Consider the following 19,588-nt stretch of genomic DNA (forward strand, 5'->3'; position numbering starts at 1 on the left):
ATTGTTTCCTTTGCTGTGCAGAAGCTTTTAGTTTGCTACAACCCCACTTAATCAGTTTTTGCTTTTGTTGCCTGTGCTTTTGGGGTTATTTCCAAAAAGTCATTGCCCAGACCTATGCCAAGAAGGTTTTCCCCTGTTTTCTTCTAGTAGTTTTACAGTTTCAGATCCTACATTTAAGTCTTTAATCCATTTTGAGTTGATTTTTGTATATGGTGTGAGGTAAGGGTCCAGTTTCATTCCTCTGCGTGTGAATGTCCATTTTATCCAACATCGTTTATTGAGGAGACTGTCCTTTTCTCATTGTGCGTTCTGGTGCCCTGGTTGAAGATCTCTTTATATTTTGTATGTCTTGTAACTCATTTGAGAAATCTTTCCCTCTTTCAGGGTCAGAAGTTGTTCACCTGTATTTTCTTCTACAGGATTTTAAATATTACTTTTTACATTTATCTATTCAGTCTGTTTGGAACTTATTTTTGTTTATGGTGTGAGGTAGGGATATCATTTTCTTTCTATCTGCATAACCATTTTTTCAGCACTGTTTATTGAATCTCCTTCTTAATAATCAACACTGCTACTTTGGTCACATATCCATTACCTTATTATATTCATGGATCTGCTTCTGGGCTGTTTTTTCCTTCATTGATGTGTTTATCACTGCCCCACTGCCTTCATTTTTACAGCTTTCTGACAATTCTTGATATCTGGTTGGCCAAATCTCTTCCAAAAATTTTCCTCGTTGTTGTTTTGCATGTTCTTGCCCCTTTGATCTTAGATATAAATTTTAGAATCAGTGTATCAAGTTTGACCAAAACCAGAACAGTGTTGGCATTTTTTATTGAGTTGCATTAAATTTATATACATTTGGAAAGAAGTGAGTTATTTAAAAATACTGAGTTTTTCTATCCTTGAACATAATACATCTCTGCATTTATTCATCACCTTTAATATCATTTCATAAAACTTTACAATTTTTTTCACAAACATCCTGCATATATTTTGTTAGATTTATTTCTAGGTACATTACTATTGTAAATATATTTTCTTAAAAATTATATTTTGTAATTGTTTTTAGTTGATATATAGGAATGCTGTTGTTATTGATTTTGTGTGTGGATGTGTGTCTTAACCCTGTATTTAGCAACCTTTTTGAACCTATTTTTCCTAATTTTATCAAATATGACTAAATTTTTTTCACTTTTAATTCCTCTTATCTTTCCTAGCCCTGTCCCCTCACAAGAATGTGAGTTCCGTGAAAGCAGAGATCCTGTTTCTCTTGTTCACTTCCATATCCCAAGTGCTTAGAATAGTACCTGGCACACAACAGGTACTCAGTAGATATTTACATTTGTTGCATGAATTAATAAATAAAGTTAATTGTCCTAATTCTAGATAGGAAACAGTGCGTACTAACTGTATAGATGTGGCTTCACACGCACTGTTCGCTGTGCCTGGGCTGTGCCTCTCCTTTCCACCTGGCAGCCTCGTCTCCTCCCTCCAACTTTACTCCAGATTCTTTCCTGATACTGGGCACCCCACCCCGCCCCCCGACCAGGCAGATGGATCTGAAGCCTTTCTCTGGTCTCAGTTCTTCTAGGAAGCTTTCCTGGGCTTCCCTGTACTTCAGAAAGATGGATCCAGAAAAACAAAAAAACAAAAATAAAACCAAAAAGCAAATAAGAATTAAAAGTAAATTATATGCTCAAACACAGATTAAAACTTAAGAGAATCACCTAAAGAGGTATGGAAAGATACACAGAGTAAATGACATGATGGTGGGCACACAGTGCTACTACAGTTTGGGAAAGGGAATTAATTTATGAATAATAGGTAGAAAGCAAAGATCCACCAGCATCTCATCCTGCCAACAATTAGGAGGAACAGAAACACTGGATCAAGCGCCCCCATACGCAGACAGTGAGTCAGAAAAAACAGAGGACAAAAAAGTATTACATTCCAACATTGTTCATTCCTATGCAGTTTTCTAACAACTGTATTCCATGGGTGAAAACAACATGTATTTGAATCTTTTCTTTCCTGCTTTTAAAAATCACTTCAATTTTCTGCCTCTGATAAATGTTTTATGAATTTCCTTTTCTGGTGAGAGATTTTGCTGTGATTAAAGATTTCATCAAGTTATGACAAAGGCGGAATAGATCTTCATTCTCGAAAGCTCATTTTCCTGTGAGCTGTGTGAAGAGGCCTCTCGGAGGCAGCTGTCAGAGCTAATGAATGTTTTTCCAAGTGCTGAACCTCTGGGGAGGACACCCCGACCCACAGAACCCAGAATCAACTAAAGACGTGTCGTGCGACATCTCGTAGTGCGTAGCGGGGTGGTCAGGCTGCTACTTTACCATCTCCCTTGAGAGTAGGTGCATGTATGTGTTTTGAAAATCTGGTATTTCACAGATGCCCAGTGGCCTTTGGATGCTGTCAGTCTTTGTGTATGTGAGCGCGCGTGTGTGCGTGTGTGAACCCCTGGGCACGTCACTGCGCCCTCTCCACCTCAGTTCCCTTCCCTGGAAAGAACAGGGGACGCAGTTTGGATTGGAATACGCGTCTTCGTCCGCTGTGAGCACTACAGGATTTCTAGCTCTATGTCTTGAGTCTCGGTCATCACCAGCACTTTTCGTCATCTCCTGAGCCTCCCTCTCCTCTCCTCTCCATCAATGGGTCTCGGGAGGACAACCTTGCAGGGCTTTTGTATGAAATAAGCAATGCAGGCAGCTGGCACATGTGAGTGTGAGTCCTGTCTCCCCTTTGCTTAACAACCAGCGAAATCTTCCCTCTTCACACTTTGGGAAACACACCTGAGAATTCAGATGCCCTATGGAAGGTCATGTTTTGAAGAAATGCTCAGCTGAAAGAGACCCAGAGCACAGATCCTTTTCTGAGGCTTTTTTTTTCTTCTCTGAAAGTCTCCTTACCCTGTTCCTCCAGGAAGGAGGATGGCTGCTGCTTCTGTTGCTGTCTGCTCCTGTCTTAGGTCTGGGTGTCCCGTTTTGATGAGCAGACGCTTATCCATCAGCTGTCACGCGCCAGCTGCGACACTTGGTGTTTGAGATGCTGTGTTAGTTTTAGGCAAGCATTGGACCGTAATGGGGACCTGACAAATGGCAGCTAGCACAAACGAAGAGTACGTGGCTGGAATTCTGTTTTTCACATGCAGTTAACGGGTCTGTGCCATCATTTCCCAGGGCCCCACTCTGCCCTCCACAGCCGTGGCGTTTGTCCCCATCACCCCCTAGAGTCCCTGAGCTTCCTGGCGTCCTGCTCCTCCCTGGGGAGGAAGCAAAAGGAGTCAGGAGGTGGAAGGGTGACACCTTCCCTTCTCAAGGACTTGTCTTCTTATGTGGGATGAAAAGTCTCCAGAAGCCGGTTATTGGCTGGAACTTTGTTCCATGGCCCTCCCCTTGGGGAAGGGGGAGGCGGGAACTTGGTTACTTCAGTTTTACTGTCTGCGGTAGAGAAGGCCAGGGAAGGGAGGTTTCAGGTGGGTGGTGAGTGACCCCACGGTGTCGCCCACAGTTCTGGGGGAGTGCGGGGTGGCCCCCGTGAGGACTCTCGGTGGACATGTGCACAGACAGCATGGGCACGGCGCTCTGTGGACCCCTGCCCAGCGCCTGGCCTGGCACCCGTAGAAACCCAGGGCCATGATGCGGTCACTTATTGAATGACACTGTATGCCGAGTGCTTTCCCGCTGGGTCAGGCGTCCTAGCGGTCACACGTGTGAGGCTTGGAGAACTCAAGTTACCTTCCCAAGGTCACTCAGTGTGTAAAGGGCACAGCTGGGTTATAAGCATGTGTCCCAGGACCGAGGAGGACCTCCTGTCCAAACCCACTGTGTAGAATTCACAATTAGTTCAGAATGAGTCTTCGTAAGCCTTTGTGTCCCGGGGTACATGACATTTTGATAAATCGTACTTCTCATGTCCTCCAGTGGTGTAAAATCTTTGGGGATGGGGGGAAGCAGAGTCACTCTCCTCTTTGGCTGTCAAAAGATGCTGAACTTGGCTTTGTCTTTGCACCGCAGTACCCGGCAGTGCCACCTGCTCCTGGACGTCTTCAACTCCACGGAGCACGAGCTGACAGTCAGCGCCCGGAGCAATGAAGAGCTCATCCTGCACGCCGGCGAGTGCCAGCGGTGAGTGTCGTCACGGCCCCACGTGCTCCCTGGCCCCCCTCTCGTCGCCCTGCTTGGGAGGTGCTGAAACAGTCCAGCCTCGAGACCTTAGCGGGCGGGCAGCCTGGTGCCCCTTCCAGAGGCATCACAGCCCTTATTCAGGTTCAGTGACAGGATCGGTCGTGGTTGCAAATTGGAGCCAAGTGTAAAGTCAAGGTAGAAATGAATGGTTTCCGTCCGAGGAAGCAGCACCTCAGCTACAGATGCTTTCAGGCACCATGTCTGAGGACGCCCAGACGTCTGGGCAAGACCTTTCACTTTTAAATTCTTAAGAAAGCTGTATCTGGGGTCACTGGGTGTTGACCTGAGGGACGCATATCAATGTCAATGGGAAGTTCCTTGGAGGAATTAATGTCACAGGAGACAGGCCAGGCAGAGGTGCCTGGAAGAGGTGCTGTGTCACCCGAGCTCAGCCCTTGGAGGGCAAAGAGAGGTGGCCCCAATGGGCCCTGGCCAGGGTCAGCCGCAGGACATGCCCTGGTCCAGCAGAGGCGAGCAGGGAGCCAAGGTGGAAGTGAGAGCCGACCAGGAGCAGAGCCAGGGCCACAGGGGCAGGTCCGGAGGCAGGTCAAGCTCGGTGACTTTGGAAAGAAGCTCTTTGCTATGGTGGGGATCCCTTCCCAGGGCCTGGCCCGCTCCCACTCATTTGGGCCTCTCTCCAGACCAGGAGCTGTGCCCCCAAGCGCAGCTTGGATGTTAGGGCCATACCCTTATAGGTGGAATTATAGCTGGAGTAAGATATAGGTGAAATATAATTTTTATTTGTAATTGCAAAATACTTGAAACATACAGAAAATAATTTAGATACTAGCATACCATATCTCAGATTTCAGCGTTTTGCTATATTTGCTTGAGATCTCTCCCTCTCTCTCTCCCTCTCTGTCTCTGTCTCCCTCTATCTTTCTGTCTCCTCTCCCTCTCTCAAGGAAATAAAATGTTAAAAAAAAAACAGTGGACGTTAACGCCATTGGTCAGTGGGGAGGAGGGAATGCAAATTTAAATCACAATGAGACAGCACTACACACTCATGAGAATGCTTAAAATGACAGACTGACGATGTCAAGTGTCCACAAGGAACATGCAGCAGCTGGAAGGTTCATGCCTGGGTGGGAATGTGAAACAGTGCAACCACTTTTGCAGAGGCTGCTGTAGTTTCTTACAAAACTAACCATACACGTACTCTGCCCAGCAGTTCCAACTCTAGTTATTTATTCAAGAAAAATTTAAAAACGTATGTTCACAAAAAGACCTATAAAGAATGTTCCAAGCCAAAAAATAGAGCTCAGGTGTCTGTTACAGGAGAATGAATTAACAAATGGTGGCATTTTCCTAATGGGATATTACTCAACAACAAAAAGTGACAAACTCCTAATACATCACCATGGGTGAATCTCAGGAACCTTATGCTGAGTGCGGGGAGCCTGACCCAAAATAGCATGTATCGTGTGGTTCCGTTCATCTGAGATCCCAGAAGCAGCAAAACTCTTCTGTGATGGTGAAAACAGAGCATCGGTTTCTTCTGGAGAGGTCGGGATGGGCTTTGACCAGGAAGGGGCACAAGGGGATTTTTCTAGGTGATGGCCATGTTGTCTAACTTGATATCTGGGTGTGGGTTCCACAGGTGTTTGCCATTGTTAAAATTTAGCCAATGTGTACTTAAGATTTGTGCATTTCTCTGAGAGTCGATTTTCTATCAAAAGAAAAACTGTAAGCAGATGTTAAACTCTGCCTGTTGAAGGACTTGGGGGTGGTGTATGATATCTGCACTAGTCTTTGAAATGCCTAAAAAACTAGATTCCTGGATGGGTGGAGGGAATGGGAAGATGGATAGACTGAGTTGATAAAGCAAATAGAATAAAATGTTAATTATAGAATGTACCAATGGGTATATAGAGTATCCTCTGAGGAATTCTTTCAACTCGTAAGGAAATGCTGGGAAAAAATAAGCAAATGAAAAAGCAGCCAAGCCCGACAGCCCCGCCCCGGCCCCCGCCCCCTCCTTCCTTTCTCTTCCTCCTCCAGAGTCTGTGTGTCTCGGAGGCCGTGGCGTCATCCGCTCCACGCTTTACTACTTTATTGTATTTATTTATAGCCACAACAAACACTACGTTCAGAGTTTTTTTTTTTAATGGCATAAGTGGTTCCATATCATATGTCTTTTTCTGCGTGTCTTTTCGTAACTTTAAGTCAGCATTGTGCTGTGGACCTGAATATGAATCAGCTGTCTGCCTCCTGACTGCTCTTCGTGATTCCTTCGTGAATGCACCGTTTATCCATCTCCACGCTGATCCGCTACGAGACTGCTTCCAGGGTGTGGCTGTTTAGTGTCATTATGGATGATGACACATACGAATGCACAGTCGTGTTTGCTGTCTGGGGCCGATATTGGGAGGGCGCTCATGGCCTAACCCTTGAGAGGACGGAAACACTCCCTCTCAAGAGCTCCTTGTTGTAGGGGGTTCTTGCTGTGCGGGCGTGTGCAGGGCTCACGTGCTCGTGCACGGAGGCCGTGGCGGCCGTGCTGAGTGAGTGTTCTGGCTCCGGGGCGTGAGGACAGGCTCTTTCCTGGCCTGCTGCTGCGTCCTTGGTGCTCTAGGCCACTGGCAGCGGCCTGGGCCCCGTGCTGGTCCCCAGGCTGTGAAGGAGACCGTCTGCCCCCTGCCTTGTCTGCCTTGTCTAGATGTTTTGATGTAGCCTGCGATCCCAGAGGACATCCTTCTGGTCGTCTTATGACACCAACATAAATCCTGCTTTAAAAAAATGACAAACTGCTGAGCTTGTTTCTAAGCTTGACTCACTGTCAGCCGTGGAAGTCTGAGCGATGTTCACGGCCCCGTTCGCAAATAAGCCCAGTTCAGTCTTGTGCTTCCGGCTTCTTCCTTGTTAAGCTTCTTGCTTAAATTCTCATTTCTTGATGCATCTAACTCGCACATTCTTTATTCATTCATAAAATATTCATTCGATAAATATTGATGCTTCGAGAACTTGCTCTGGGGTGCCTGCGTCAGGCTCCGGGAGCTACAGGATGAGTAAGCAAGGACCCCTCATGGCCGGGAGTTGATGACACTCCCGCGGCCGGGGCGGCCCTGCCACTCCTGCCTGATGGGCCATCCTGCTGTTTTGGGTGGGGGGTAAACCGGAGGTCGTGATGCTCCTTTCTGTCTGGGGAGTCAACTTGGGCGCTGCTCCCACTACCCCGCGAACCCAGGGGTGACCGCCGGGCATCCCAGCATTCGCGGGGATGCAGGGGTCACTGCGCTTCCCTTTCCAGACCTCTCCAGCCTTGCCTGGTTTGGACACACGCTCTGCCTCCATGGAGAGGGCCCAGGTCTTTGGTCTGACGGAGCAGGTCTGGGGGAGGAAGCTGCGGTGGGTGGACCTTGCCTGGCAGCCCCGGGACGCCCCTTGAGTCCTGGGCTGCTGTCCCCGTACCTCCCGGTTCTGTCTCCTCGGAGCCCTGTGCCCTCCCGGAGTCCTGAGCTCAGCCCCCCCGAAGCCTGACCCTCCCCCACCGGCGCCATCCCCACCACAGCTCGGGCTTCCCTAGGCGCTCGTGAGGGCTGCCCTCGGCCAGGCTCGGCCACTCTGAGGAGGGCAGGGCGGGCCAGCTCTCCCCGGTGGTGAGGGCAGCGGTGGTCCTCAGACTCCGGCGTTATCTCCCAGTGCGTGGCAGGCCGCCTTCCCACTGCTCCCTGGGGAGTGGGCAGGTGAACCACGGGTTCTGCCGGGGTGACACAGCCTCACCCTCGGTGAAGAGCCGTGTTCCTGGAAGCCACGTAGCTGTGATGCTGCTCTTCTCGGAGCCCTGGCGTCCTGGGTCACAAGGCATTTGACGTCCTTTCAAGGGTGACCTGCAGTCCAGGAGAAGGGACCAACTCCAATTAGACTGTTGGGGGCCTGCATCTGTCTCCCCCTCCCTCCGGGTAGAAAGGCGTGCCAAGTACAAGAGAAACGTGTCCTTGGAGTCACAGTTTCTGAGCCCCGTGTGTTTGCAGGAGGTCAGGCACTCAGTCCCCCTAGTACCCTCACACAGGAGCTTCTGTCCGCATGTTATAGACAAGCAGACGGAGTACAGAGGTCAAAGGCACTTGGTGGCACCCAGGTCTGAATGACGCCATGGCTGAGCTTGGAATGGCGATTTAAGATGGGCTGGAGATGCTAGCACATATATATGGAATCTAAAAAAACAAAAAAAAAATGGTCATGAAGAACCTGGGGGCAAGACGGGAACAAAGACGCAGACCTACTAGAGAATGGACTTGAGGATACGGGGAGGGGGAAGGGTAAGCTGAGACAAAGTGAGAGAGTGGCCTGGACATATATACACTACCAAACATAAAATAGATAGCTAGTGGGAAGCAGCCGCATAGCACAGGGAGATCAGCTCGGTGCTTTGTGACCACCTAGAGGGATGGGATAGGGTGGGTGAGAGGGAGGGAGACGCAAGAGGGAAGAGATATGGGGATATATGTGTATGTATAACTGATTCACTTTGTTATAAAGCAGAGACTAACACACCATTGTAAAGCAATTATACTCCAATAAGGATGTAAAAAAAAAAAAAGATGGGCTGGAGGGGGCGGGGGGAAGCAGGTTCTATTTTCTCCTCTTTCTGCTCTGTGCAGCCTTAGGTAAGCTGTGACCGGCACTGAAGTCCATTGTCAAGCGTACAGGCCGGCAGAAGACGGGGAGGCGGAGGAGCAGGCTGGGTCTTTGGCTTGCAAGGTGTTCATGAATTCATTCAACAAGCACTTCCCGAGTGTGGAGCGAGTACCACGCCCTGCCAGGAGATGACATAGTGAGTAAGGTCCTCACTGTGTCCTCACTGCACTTATGTTGGGTGTGGAAGAAAGACAGGGATTGTCACACAGGGTGAGGAGAATCCAAAGCTGAGAGGAAGAAACCCAACTTGGGGCTGGGAAGGCTTCCTGGAGGAAGTGGTGCTAATACAGAACAGGACACTGAGTAGGAGTGAGGTGGGGCTGGAGTGCAAGGGAGAGCAGCCCCGGTGAAGGAGCAGCACGCCCTGAAAAGGGGCGTGTGCGCGGGGTGGCGTGAAGGACTTCTTCATAGGCTGAATGTTCGCGTTTTTAAACTGGAAATACCACTCTTATACCCATATTTCCTAGGGATATCTAGTTCATCTTATAATTTAAAATACAACATTTCAGCAAATGGATGTAGCAAGTACCTTTTCACCTTCCACATCTTTTCTGTGAAAGGTCCTTTGGAAATCAGTGACTCATCTCTCTTTCTGTGGCCTGGTTGATGCATCAGTTCTGTAATTAAGCACCATTAGTTAACTTCACTTTTGCCATACACGATTTGTGATGCTTGGTCTGTGCTGATCGCATTTCCTGGGGCTCCACACCATCGGTCGTGACATTGAGAATGTCCTCCAGACTTGCAGCTAGATGCCTGAAGTAACCTTCATTTTTACCCGAGGGGTGGTGTAAAGAAGAACCCACTTTCACAAGCATTTCTGCCTTTAATCCTCATCCTCAAGGTGTGGGCATTGTGCCCATCTCTGCTTACGCGTAAGAGAGCTCGAACTTGCCAAGGGCCACGCAGTTAGTTGGAATTGGGACCCGGGGCTGCCCAGTTGCCACCATACCCCTCCGCGGGAGTTACCTGCACTTCTTTAGGCTATGTCCCGGGAACTGGGCATCCCCCCTCCTCCAGTTTCAAAAGATGACCAGAAACAGTAGAACACTTTTCTGAGTGAAAAAGAATGAACTTCCTTAAGAAAGTACAGTGTCGCCAGCAGCAAATGTACTGGAAAAATTAAGATATGATAATTATTGTGTTTTTGCTTAATTATCAAACCGTTAAAATTAAATTTCGTGACAACCCTCATCTATGCGCAAGTCTTTCTTAATTTACAGTAACAGGTGCTGTCTCATCCGTGCTTCAGGCCACCCCGCCTCGTCCCGCCCGCCCGCCCGCCCTCACAGGGAGCCGCTGCCTGCTTGGCAGGCCTGGCACGTGTGGTCCAGGCGTCTCCCCGCTGCGGAGCCTCGTCGCTGGCTGGCTGAGAACAGGTCAGCCCTGTCAAGTGTCCGGATGGAGGGCGCACCGCACAGGTCCTAGAATGGCGGTGGAGCCAGAGGGGCAGGGACGGGCTCGGGAGCAAGTACAGCTCCGGCGCTCTGAGACTTTCCCCTTGACGCCGTCCAGGCCGTGGGGAGGGCCGGACCCTCACGTCTGGAGGATCCTGGCGGGGCTCTGGGGTGGGAGTGAGAAGGCCTGGGCGCTCCATGGCATTGTGGTTGTGTTTCTAGGGTTCTCTTGATGGTCTGAGGGGGGCCCAGCCTGTGGCACAGCGCTGCATTCAGCCGGCAATTTGTTTCTGGTTTAGCTTTTCTTCTTCTGCCTCTTGAGTGGCTTTAGATAATAAGCCTCCTCCCTCCTCTAGGTTTTAACTTCTTCCCTGGTCCTGTGAGAGGCTCAGACAATGTTTCCTGTAGGAGTGAACGAGCAAATGAAGTGATCACGTGATAAGCGATGACTTGTGATTGGTTACTTGCTGTGCTGCGTGTTCTGTCTTCAACGTGTGTTTTGAGGTCGCTATCGTGATCATCATCTCTATCTAGCAGATGAAGAAACTGAGGCTCAGAGGGGTGACCAGCCAGGTGACCACTAAGGTCCCGTCCTCCTCTCATTTTGACTTTGATCTTCTGTAACTCCCCGCAGACGGGTTTGGGGAGCAGCCTGTGTGTCCTCTACCCCCGCGATCGTTCACCTGTGTGCAGGCGCCCTCCCCGGGCACAGTGAGCGTGTAAGCAGTGATTTCCGCGCGGGCCCGCCTCGGGGGGTGTATGCCGCTGTATCACAAATTGCTGTTTATCCGAGCCCAGAACAGCCCCAGCCCCAAATATCTAGCTCCTCCTACCAACTGTCTCCACGTTTTTCTCTTGTTCAGTTCCGTCGAGCACTTCATTGCATCCCGCGAGGAAGCCCTTGTTGTTAGGAGACCGGTGTTGTTGCCCTTTGCTGTTTAACCGCAGCTGGAATGTGCGCACGGCCTCCTTCCACGGGTGGCCTGCCCTGCCCCCCGCAGTCCACAGGCCTGTGCCCCCAGCCCACAGGCCTGTGCCCCCAGCCCGGTGGTCTCTTCTGCAGCCGTTCTGAGTCAGAAGACTCTGTGGATTTTCTTTGTCCCTTTTTCAGACTGGGAGGAAAGTGGGAGAGTCCTTCAGAAAGTAAGCTCATGGAAACCAGGAGAAAGCACCTTGGTGTGTTCTTGTCCTTTCGGCTGACCGATGGGGAAACTGAGGCTCGGGTTTGCTTCGCAAGCCCCGGGCAGGATGACGTTGGTGCCGGCCTCCTCACTCCCTGGCCACAGCGTCTCCGCCACCCCACTCTGCATCCCTTCCAGTTAGCGGTTTTGCAAGTCTCCTAATAGAAACCCGGATGGCGCCAGAATCAATAGGATCCTCTAATGGTTCATAGGCAGCAAGAGGAGGGGTCAGAGCTCAGCCTGGAGAAGCTTCCAGGTGACAGAGATTCGATACCTGGAAGATGCTGCAGTTTGCTGACTCAGATGACAGGAGAGAGTCTCTCCTCTTCGTGAGAAAAGAAAAACCAGGTCACTCGCTTGGGCTCCGTACGCCGGGCAGCTTTGTGTGGCCTCTGTTGTCCTGAGCGACTGGAGCCTCCCTCCTGCAGGAGGTGGTGCCCCCTGCACCCACGCCCTGGCTGCAGGCTGGTGTTCAGGCGCCCACCCCGTGGACACAGGCCTAGCGGGCGCAGACCTGGGGCCACACGGAGCCCAGGCCCGCTCTCGCTCGGCCGCTGGCTGGCTCGGCTGTCTGGGTAAGTCGCTTGGCCTTGTTGAGCTTTCAAGTAAAGCGTGGATACGGATGCCTGTCCCGCAGGTCGTTATAAGTACTAAAGTTAGTCCAGGCTGTGTGCCTCGCACTGCGCGTGACCCCCGGAGGTGCTCCGTGACGGGCAGGTAATGTTATTTTCAGCTGTGAGAACGGCTCCCGCCATCCGAGCCGCCAGGCCTGGGGAAGGGCGTGCGCTTGGGGTCTTGTGCTTCCTTTCTGGGGAGATGACTGTGCGGAGTTTTGCTCAAGTGCTTAGTTATGACTTGGAGTCGCGTTGCCCAGGCTCCTGGGCGGTGTCTGACGTGGGGACAGAAGGTCCTCCTCTGTCAGGAGCCGGAGGCCACACAGCCGCTTCACAGGGACGACTTACTATGAGGGCTTGTTAACGAGGCCTGACCAGGGAACTGGTAACCAGGTAACCGGAAGGGTAGGGGGCGCCACTGAGGCGTGCGGTGTAGCAGACCTGCCGCCCCTGGGTCTGGGGGCCGGGGTTATGGGCCGGCATCGTTGCAGTTGGGAGCTGGGGGTTGGCGGGACGCCTGGGGTCTGGGGTCTCGGGGGAGGTGCACCCTCGGGAATCTCAGGCAGATGGCCACCCTTGGGAAGTGACAGGAAGGTCCGGAGGGAGCAAGGCCGTCCCCTGGGGCCCCTCGGCCTTCGGCATGGATGGGAGAGCAGAGCGTGGCCCGCAGGGTCAGCACTGGGGGACCTCAGGCCGTGACAGAGCCGCCCCGCCGCGTCCTCCCCGATCTCCCCCTGGAGCCGTGTCCTGCTCCCCTGTGTGTCCATGGACTCTTGGATGGTGTTTGGTATTTTCTACCTCGCGTCTCGCTCTTGCCAGACTAGCGGTTCCCAAACTTCGCCTCAAATTGTTATTACGGGACTCCCCCCGCCCCACCACCTCCTGATCTGATTGGTTGGGTGCCACCTGGGCCTCGGGACCTGTCAGTCTCCCCTGGTGACTCTAACGGGTGGCCCTGTGCGGGGACCACGGGGCTCGACTGTGGGGTCTTTGGGGGCAGCGTGTGTGTCTTGCTCAGCTCTGAACGTCCCTACCACCTTGATCCACTGTCAGGCACACAGTAGGTGCTCAGGTAATGTGCATGAGTGAGTGAGTTAGCAGTGGGCGTGCTGAGTGTCATTCACAAGCGTTCCCCTCCTCCTTAGGGGTCCTGCTCAGGGCGCTGTCAGGCACACAGTAGGTGCTCAGGTAATGTGCATGAGTGAGTGAGTTAGCAGTGGGCGTGCTGAGTGTCATTCACAAGTGTTCCCCTCCTCCTTGGGGGTCCTGCTCAGGGCACTGTCAGGCACACAGTAGGTGCTCAGGTAACGTGCATGAGTGAGTGAGTTAGCCGTGGGCGTGCTGAGTGTCATTCACAAGTGTTCCCCTCCTCCTTAGGGGTCCTGCTCAGGGCGCCTCCATTCACAGCCTGACTCAGGCAGGCTTTAAGCTGACCCCATCGGGGGACATGGTGGTGATTATCCTCCTGGTTCAGTTCACCAGGAAGAGGTGGCGGGTAGTGACACGGGTCTTGTGTTCTCTTTGGTGCTTATCCCTCACACTCCCAAGCCCAGTCTCCCCCAGCCGCAGTGCTCTGGTTGGTCTGGAGCTAGAAATTCTGGGAACTCATCGTTCCCTTCGTGGGGATTGGAGTCTGGCCGTGGAGCCCCGTGCGCAGACCTCTCAGGGCCCTCAAAGGTGTCTGCCCACATGTTAGGGAAAGGGTCTCATCTTATCTGGTGGGAAGAGGAAAGTGCCCTGGACTGAGGCGAGACGTGCGCAGCAACCCCAGCTCTGCTGGTCCTTGGTCGCACCCTTGGCTGGTCCTTCACGCTCTCTGATGCTGACGCCTCATCTGTCAGATGGGCGGGGGGGAAGAAGCCCAGCCGTGCCCACCTCGGCGCTGGGCCACTTCAGCGAAGGTGCCGAAGGGACGGGGTGTGTCGTTATTCATTCTTTCACTTAAAAACTTTATGTGGAGAATTCAAATATATACAAGAGGTGCCGTAATAGTACTTCTCACCCAGTTCTATAACTAGTGACTTATGGCCAATCTTTTTCATCTCTCCCTCACCAACTGCCCCATTTCCTGTGTTATTTTGAAGTAAATCCAAGACGGCATATCATTTCATCTGCAAATATTTTAATAGTCAACATTGGAGCTCTTTTTAAAAACATAACCGCAATGCCATATCATGTTTTAAAATGAGCAGTTCCTCAATATCAATGTTTAAATTTCCAATGATCTCGGTGTCATGTTTTTTAAACATTTTTTGGAATCAGAATTCAAGAGGTTGATAAGTCGCACATCCGTTTTTAATCTGTAGGCTCCCTGTGCATCTCTTTTTTCTCACACTTGTTCATTGACTAAATCAGGTCCCCCAGTTGGGGATTTGGCCAGTTGGGTGCCTGTGGTGGTGGTGACCTTGCTCCTCTGACTGACTTCTCTTTCTTTATTCCTTATTAAATTGGTAGTAAGCTCTAGAGGCTTGATCATATTCAGTGATAGTTTTCTTTTTCTTTTGCAAAGAATCTCCATCAGAAGGCACTGGTGTCTGCTTATCTACTTTCTGTGATGGAGCCGTTATTATTAGATCTTTTCCTTTTATCTAACCTTACACCCCGAATGCATGCCTTTTCATCCCCAACGGATGAGTAGACATTAAGAAATTCTCTAACTCTTTTTCATAAGCTCAAAATGAAACACACAAGCATTTTCTGTCTGAGGTTTGGAAAATGAACAGATGAAAAAGTGAAGCCGTTTCCTGTGTCTTTCCGCTCTAAAGCATCCTGCCCGTCAGATAATTAAGGCTCATTGTTCTCAGCAGGTGCCCAGCGGGAGACATCGGGGTAATGCTGGGGCTACTTAGGGCTCTCAGAGGCCCAGCGGGATTGGGAAACCTGCATCCACCTCTGGTAGCTGACGCAGCCCTGGAGCTGAGTGGCTCCGGGTCTGGCAGGACCAGGCTGCGGCCCACACGGGAGTGGCGGCATCCTGACTGTCCAAGGGAACTGGTTTCAGGGGCTGGTGGGGAGAGGAGGGGACGTAGAGTTCGGGATGTCTGGGACTTTGTGGCACAGATTAGCCCGAGCAGCATCTGTGTGTATTTGTCATACGTTATGCTGCTTCCTCTGAAACTAACTTAAGCTTGTGAATGTTTGTGTTTTTCCAGGGCCAGGGTTATTTTTCCCATTTGACGAACAGCTCACCACAGCTCAGGATGGGAGAGCTGGGTGTTTCCTGTGGCCCGAGTGCAGGGGGAGGTGATGGGTGGACTGGTCTGGGCCCGATCTTAGCGGACCTTGGATGCCGATGAGTCTTAATACATTTTTAATGAGGGATACATTTGAAGATGTCTTTGTCTTTTGGGTTTTCCCCATTTTCACCTTCAGGATAAATGACAGCTTCACCCTGGCTTGGAATCCTCCTGTGAGAGCCATGGTCAAAGCCACGTCTTTGGAGGGGAAGGGGTGGTCACAAGAGAGTTCGAGGCAGGAGAGTGTCAGCTTGACCTTTTAGGAAGTGTCTGGAAGGGGTGACAGCTGGTGAGAGCCTGGGTGGTCTCAGGCAGGTCATGGCGGCTGCGCCTGGGGGCGCCCTTTGGAGCAGAGAGAAGGGTCGGGATCCGGAGACCCTCAGGAGGGAGGAAGGCTAGAGGGTTGTTGGGTGTGGGCTGTGGAGAAGGAAAGGGAAGTTTCTAGTCTGGGCAGCTGGGTGGGTGGTGGTGCCATTTGCTTGCCCAGCAGATGCATGGCCAGGGCGGGGTGGGGAGGTTCTGAGGGCACCGAGGCTGTGGCCGCAAGGCTGCTGTCCTCGCACGGGCAGCCCACTTCCTGCTGCACCAGAAATGCCGCGCCGTGACCTTGGGCAAAGCGCACAGCAGTGGGAGCCGAAGGTCTGGCTTCTGGTCGCGTCTCTGCCAGTGCCTGGCTCGTGCCCTTGGGCTTGTCATTGAGGCTCCCAGCAAACTGGGGGCTCGGTTAGGTCCCGTGAGGAAATAGCGGTGGAGCTGCCTGAAAGCTGCAGGACACTTGGAAGACTTGACCGTTTTATTCTCCTCCCTCCTGGGAGCGAGACCTTGGGGAAAGGTGGGGACAGGCGTGCTCTTCCCCGTCTCCTGGGACAGGCGTTCTGTACAACCGGCGCCTTTCTCTGGGGCTCCGCAAGGGATCTCAAGCTGCCGGCACCCGGCTCTCCCGGCCCTCCCGGCCCTGATCGGGCTCGTAGCCAGTGACGCTCAGAGAGGCCTGCTGGGCCCCTGCGGGACTCCGGGGGCTGCCCTTTTGTTTGGGCCCAGCTAGCCCCTCTGTTCCCCAGCTTAGGGAAGCTCTTCCCGTTGAACCCCACACACCGCCTTTGGGCCTGGGAATGGGACGCAGATCCCAGCGTGGGAGGAGAAGTGAAAGAGGAGGGTCGGGATCCTCGTCCCGGCCAGCAGTGTGGGGCAGCCTGAAGCCGGGCAGGCTGGTCCCAGGGCCCGAGGCTGCAGGGGTCGGCAGGGCTGAGGCCAGCGGGGACCCCCCTCGGGGGGAGTCTGGTCCACGGCTTGCTTATCAGCACACTGACCGACGGCCCAGAAGGATCGCTGCGTCCTTTCTCGGACTGCCTTACCTAGCATCTTTCACATAAGGAAGCACTTCAGGGTTGGAATTGGGCTGGGACTTGGATGACAAGGCAGCCTCACAGCAGAGTATTAGAACCGCTGGTGGCAAAACCGAAGGGAAGTGGGTGTTGACATGATGGAGTCGTTTAATCTGTGTCAGTTCAGAAGGCCTCCACGAAGGGACGTTGACTCAGAAGACCCGTTAGCCGCTGGAACCTGCCCACGATGGACACAGTGAAACCCGCGCTGGCAGAGGAGCTCCCCTCGGCTTCCAGCGCGTGAGCCCTTGTGCCCCTGGCCTTGGAGGGAAGGGGGCGTCCGAGGCTTCCTCCCGGACCACTTGCTGACGCCTCTGCGTTCTACACAGTCACGCTTTCTAGCCTACCCGTCAGCAGGAGGCTTCCGGGCCTCTCGTGTCACCCCCCCCCCCCCCACCCGCCTGTCATCTCTGCGTGCCCGTTGAGGAGACAGGCTCAGCGGAAGCAGATGACCCGCCCCAGGTGACACTGCCCGTGGGTGTCCGAGCCAGGGTTTGAAGCGGGCTCGTGAGAGGCCTCCTGTGGAGAGCTCCCTCCTGCCGGCTCCCTGGGTCATTCTACCTGTGAGTCGAGAGCTTCCCAGGAGCCTCTCCAGGCACCAGAGATGCAGGTGTTACAGGACAGTGGCTTGGAGGACCCCAGAGTGTGTCGGGAGGGAAGGGCCAGCGACTGGACGATCAGATAGATCAAGGGCAAGGCTACGTGACAGACCTGCGCAGGAGGGGTGCCATCGCCGCGTATCATTCCCGAGGCCGTGACGCGGAGCATTTTAGCGCGATGGCGGGCGTCCGCCCATTCAGGGCCATCTTATCAGTTGTCTTCCCTATCTTTCAACTTGAGAATGAATATATTGCATAGGTATTATATGCACACAGTATGTGCACCGTGTATATCCATGTGCTCAGGTGTACTTACACACACCTGCACACACGCATAAGACTATGAATGTTATCCTTATTATCTTCAAAATACTGTTACAGCTCTGGGGGTTTATGTGAAGTGCAGCCGTAGCTGAGAATCTCTCCACTTCAGAACTAGTGGAAAAGCCGTGGCTTCAGGGTTGCAGAGACCTGGGCCAGGTCCTCCCTCCTTGACCTCCGCCTGTGGCACGATCTCGGGCAAGTTGCGTACCCTGCCTTAGCGTCGGTGCTGACATCTGCACGCCCGGGCTGATGGCGGTACCTGCCCGGGGAGGTGGGTGAGAAGGTTGAGTGAGTAGCTCTCACGTACCTGCAACTGCTCCAGAAATGCCAGTCCACTTGTATTACCTTGGAGACACGTGGAGTACTCTGCTGTGTCAGTCACAGGTCATCCTGAAGAGAGAGAGGCAAAGGCCCTGCGAGGTGAGGCTCACAGAGAGCACACCGTGCCTCCCTTCAGGAATGTCGCTTTGTTAACATACGGTATCAGTTGTCCACCAGCTGCCTGATTCCAGAGGCCAAGTCCAGTTGCCCCCTTCTGCTGTGTCCTCCCCCCTGACATCAGGGTCGTCTTGGAAATCCCTGAGATTCAAGGAAGACTGGGCATCCCATCCTGGGAAAGCACTTAAGACTCCTGATTGTAGGAGCCTGTTTCCAGGGCTTTTTAGTGACCAGGGGGCACATAATCAGAAAACAGGCACCTGAGAGCTGTGGGAATTGTTAAGGCCACGGGGCAAAGGCTGCGAGTTTCTCCGTTTAATGTATATATATATAAAAAAAAAGAGAGCGCGTGCGTATGTCATTGTGTACCCTCCATCCGCCTACACCAGCTTTTTATTAGGGAAAGTGTTTTTTTTTCATTCTTGCTGTTGTATATTCTGTGGGTTTGGACAGTGACGTGTACAGTGACGTGTACCCATCATTCTAGAATCCCCCGTGCTCCGCCTGTTCATCCTTCCCTCCCCTCCAGCCCCTGGTGATCACTGATCTTTTTACTGTCTCCTTAGTTTTACCTTTTCCAGAATGTCATATAGTTGGAAGCATACAGGATGTAGCCTTTTCAGGCTGACTTCTATTATTTAGTGATATGCATTGAAGGCTCCTCCATGTCTTTTCATGGCTTGATAGCTCATTTCTTTTTAGCGCTGAATAATATTCCATTGGAAGTACCACAGTTTGTTTATCTATTTACTTACTGGCGGACATCTTGGTTGCTTCCAAATTTTGGCCTTCGTGAATAAAGCTGCTCTAAGTACCCATGTGCAGGATTTTGTGTGGATGTAAGTTTTCAGCTCCTTTGGGTAAACACCGAGGGGCATGACAGCTGGATCGTATGGTAAGACTTTATTTTTACCAGAATCATTGTGCATTTTAAAAAGCCAAAAACAACGCATACTTTTTTACCTCTTTCCTCATCCAGTTTCCAAGTACTGTTCCATAGCAATAGGAAAAGGAAAAAAAGGAAAGAAAAAATGCTGAAGTAAAACAACACATAGCATGGTGCGGGCTTGGGGCGTCCCGTTCTCTGTCTGCAGCACCCCGCCCGACCCAGTCGGCCGCGTCATCTCCTCATCCTAGGGGACTTTGGGCTTCCCCACTCCTCCCGCCTTTCATCCACGCGTCCTCTGCATCTCATGCTGGGGTGTCCTTATTGCTTGCATGTCTCTGTCTGCCCTGGGAGCCCCCTCTGGGCAGGGGTCATGTTCTCATTATCTCAGTGCTGGCTCCTGGCCTAGTGCCTGGCCCAGTAGGACCTGAATTGAATCACTTTCTGTATCATTCAGTTTAGGCTGAGTTTCTCTGCAGTAACAAAAGACCCAGAATCTTAGTTACTTAGCACCACAGGAAGATTTGTTTCTTGCTCACGTTTTGTGTGTATCACAGGTTGGTTTAGCTCTGCTCCGTTTTGCTTCCATTCGTGACCCGTGTCCTCTGGAGACATCCTGGTTTTGGGGCAGAGGAAAAGAGAAGGGGACAGGCCACATGATAGCTCAGGAGCATTCTGCTTGGAT

The 19,588-nt window shown here is 51.9% G+C and overlaps 1 protein-coding gene across 5 annotated transcripts in view; it reads left to right on the forward strand.

Annotated features, from left to right (window-relative positions):
- Positions 1–19,588, forward strand: part of TRAPPC9 (trafficking protein particle complex subunit 9) — a 552,118-nt gene that overhangs the window by 372,796 nt on the left and 159,734 nt on the right. For all 5 annotated transcript variants that reach the window (XM_082364605.1, XM_082364607.1, XM_082364606.1 and 2 more), the window contains one exon: positions 4,032–4,142. In XM_082364605.1, the coding sequence (XP_082220731.1) occupies positions 4,032–4,142 (111 nt within the window). The remainder of the gene's footprint in view (positions 1–4,031; positions 4,143–19,588) is intronic.

The sequence above is a fragment of the Balaenoptera borealis genome (assembly GCF_965194805.1).
Source record: "Balaenoptera borealis genome assembly, chromosome: 17".
Classification (NCBI taxonomy): domain Eukaryota; kingdom Metazoa; phylum Chordata; class Mammalia; order Artiodactyla; family Balaenopteridae; genus Balaenoptera; species Balaenoptera borealis.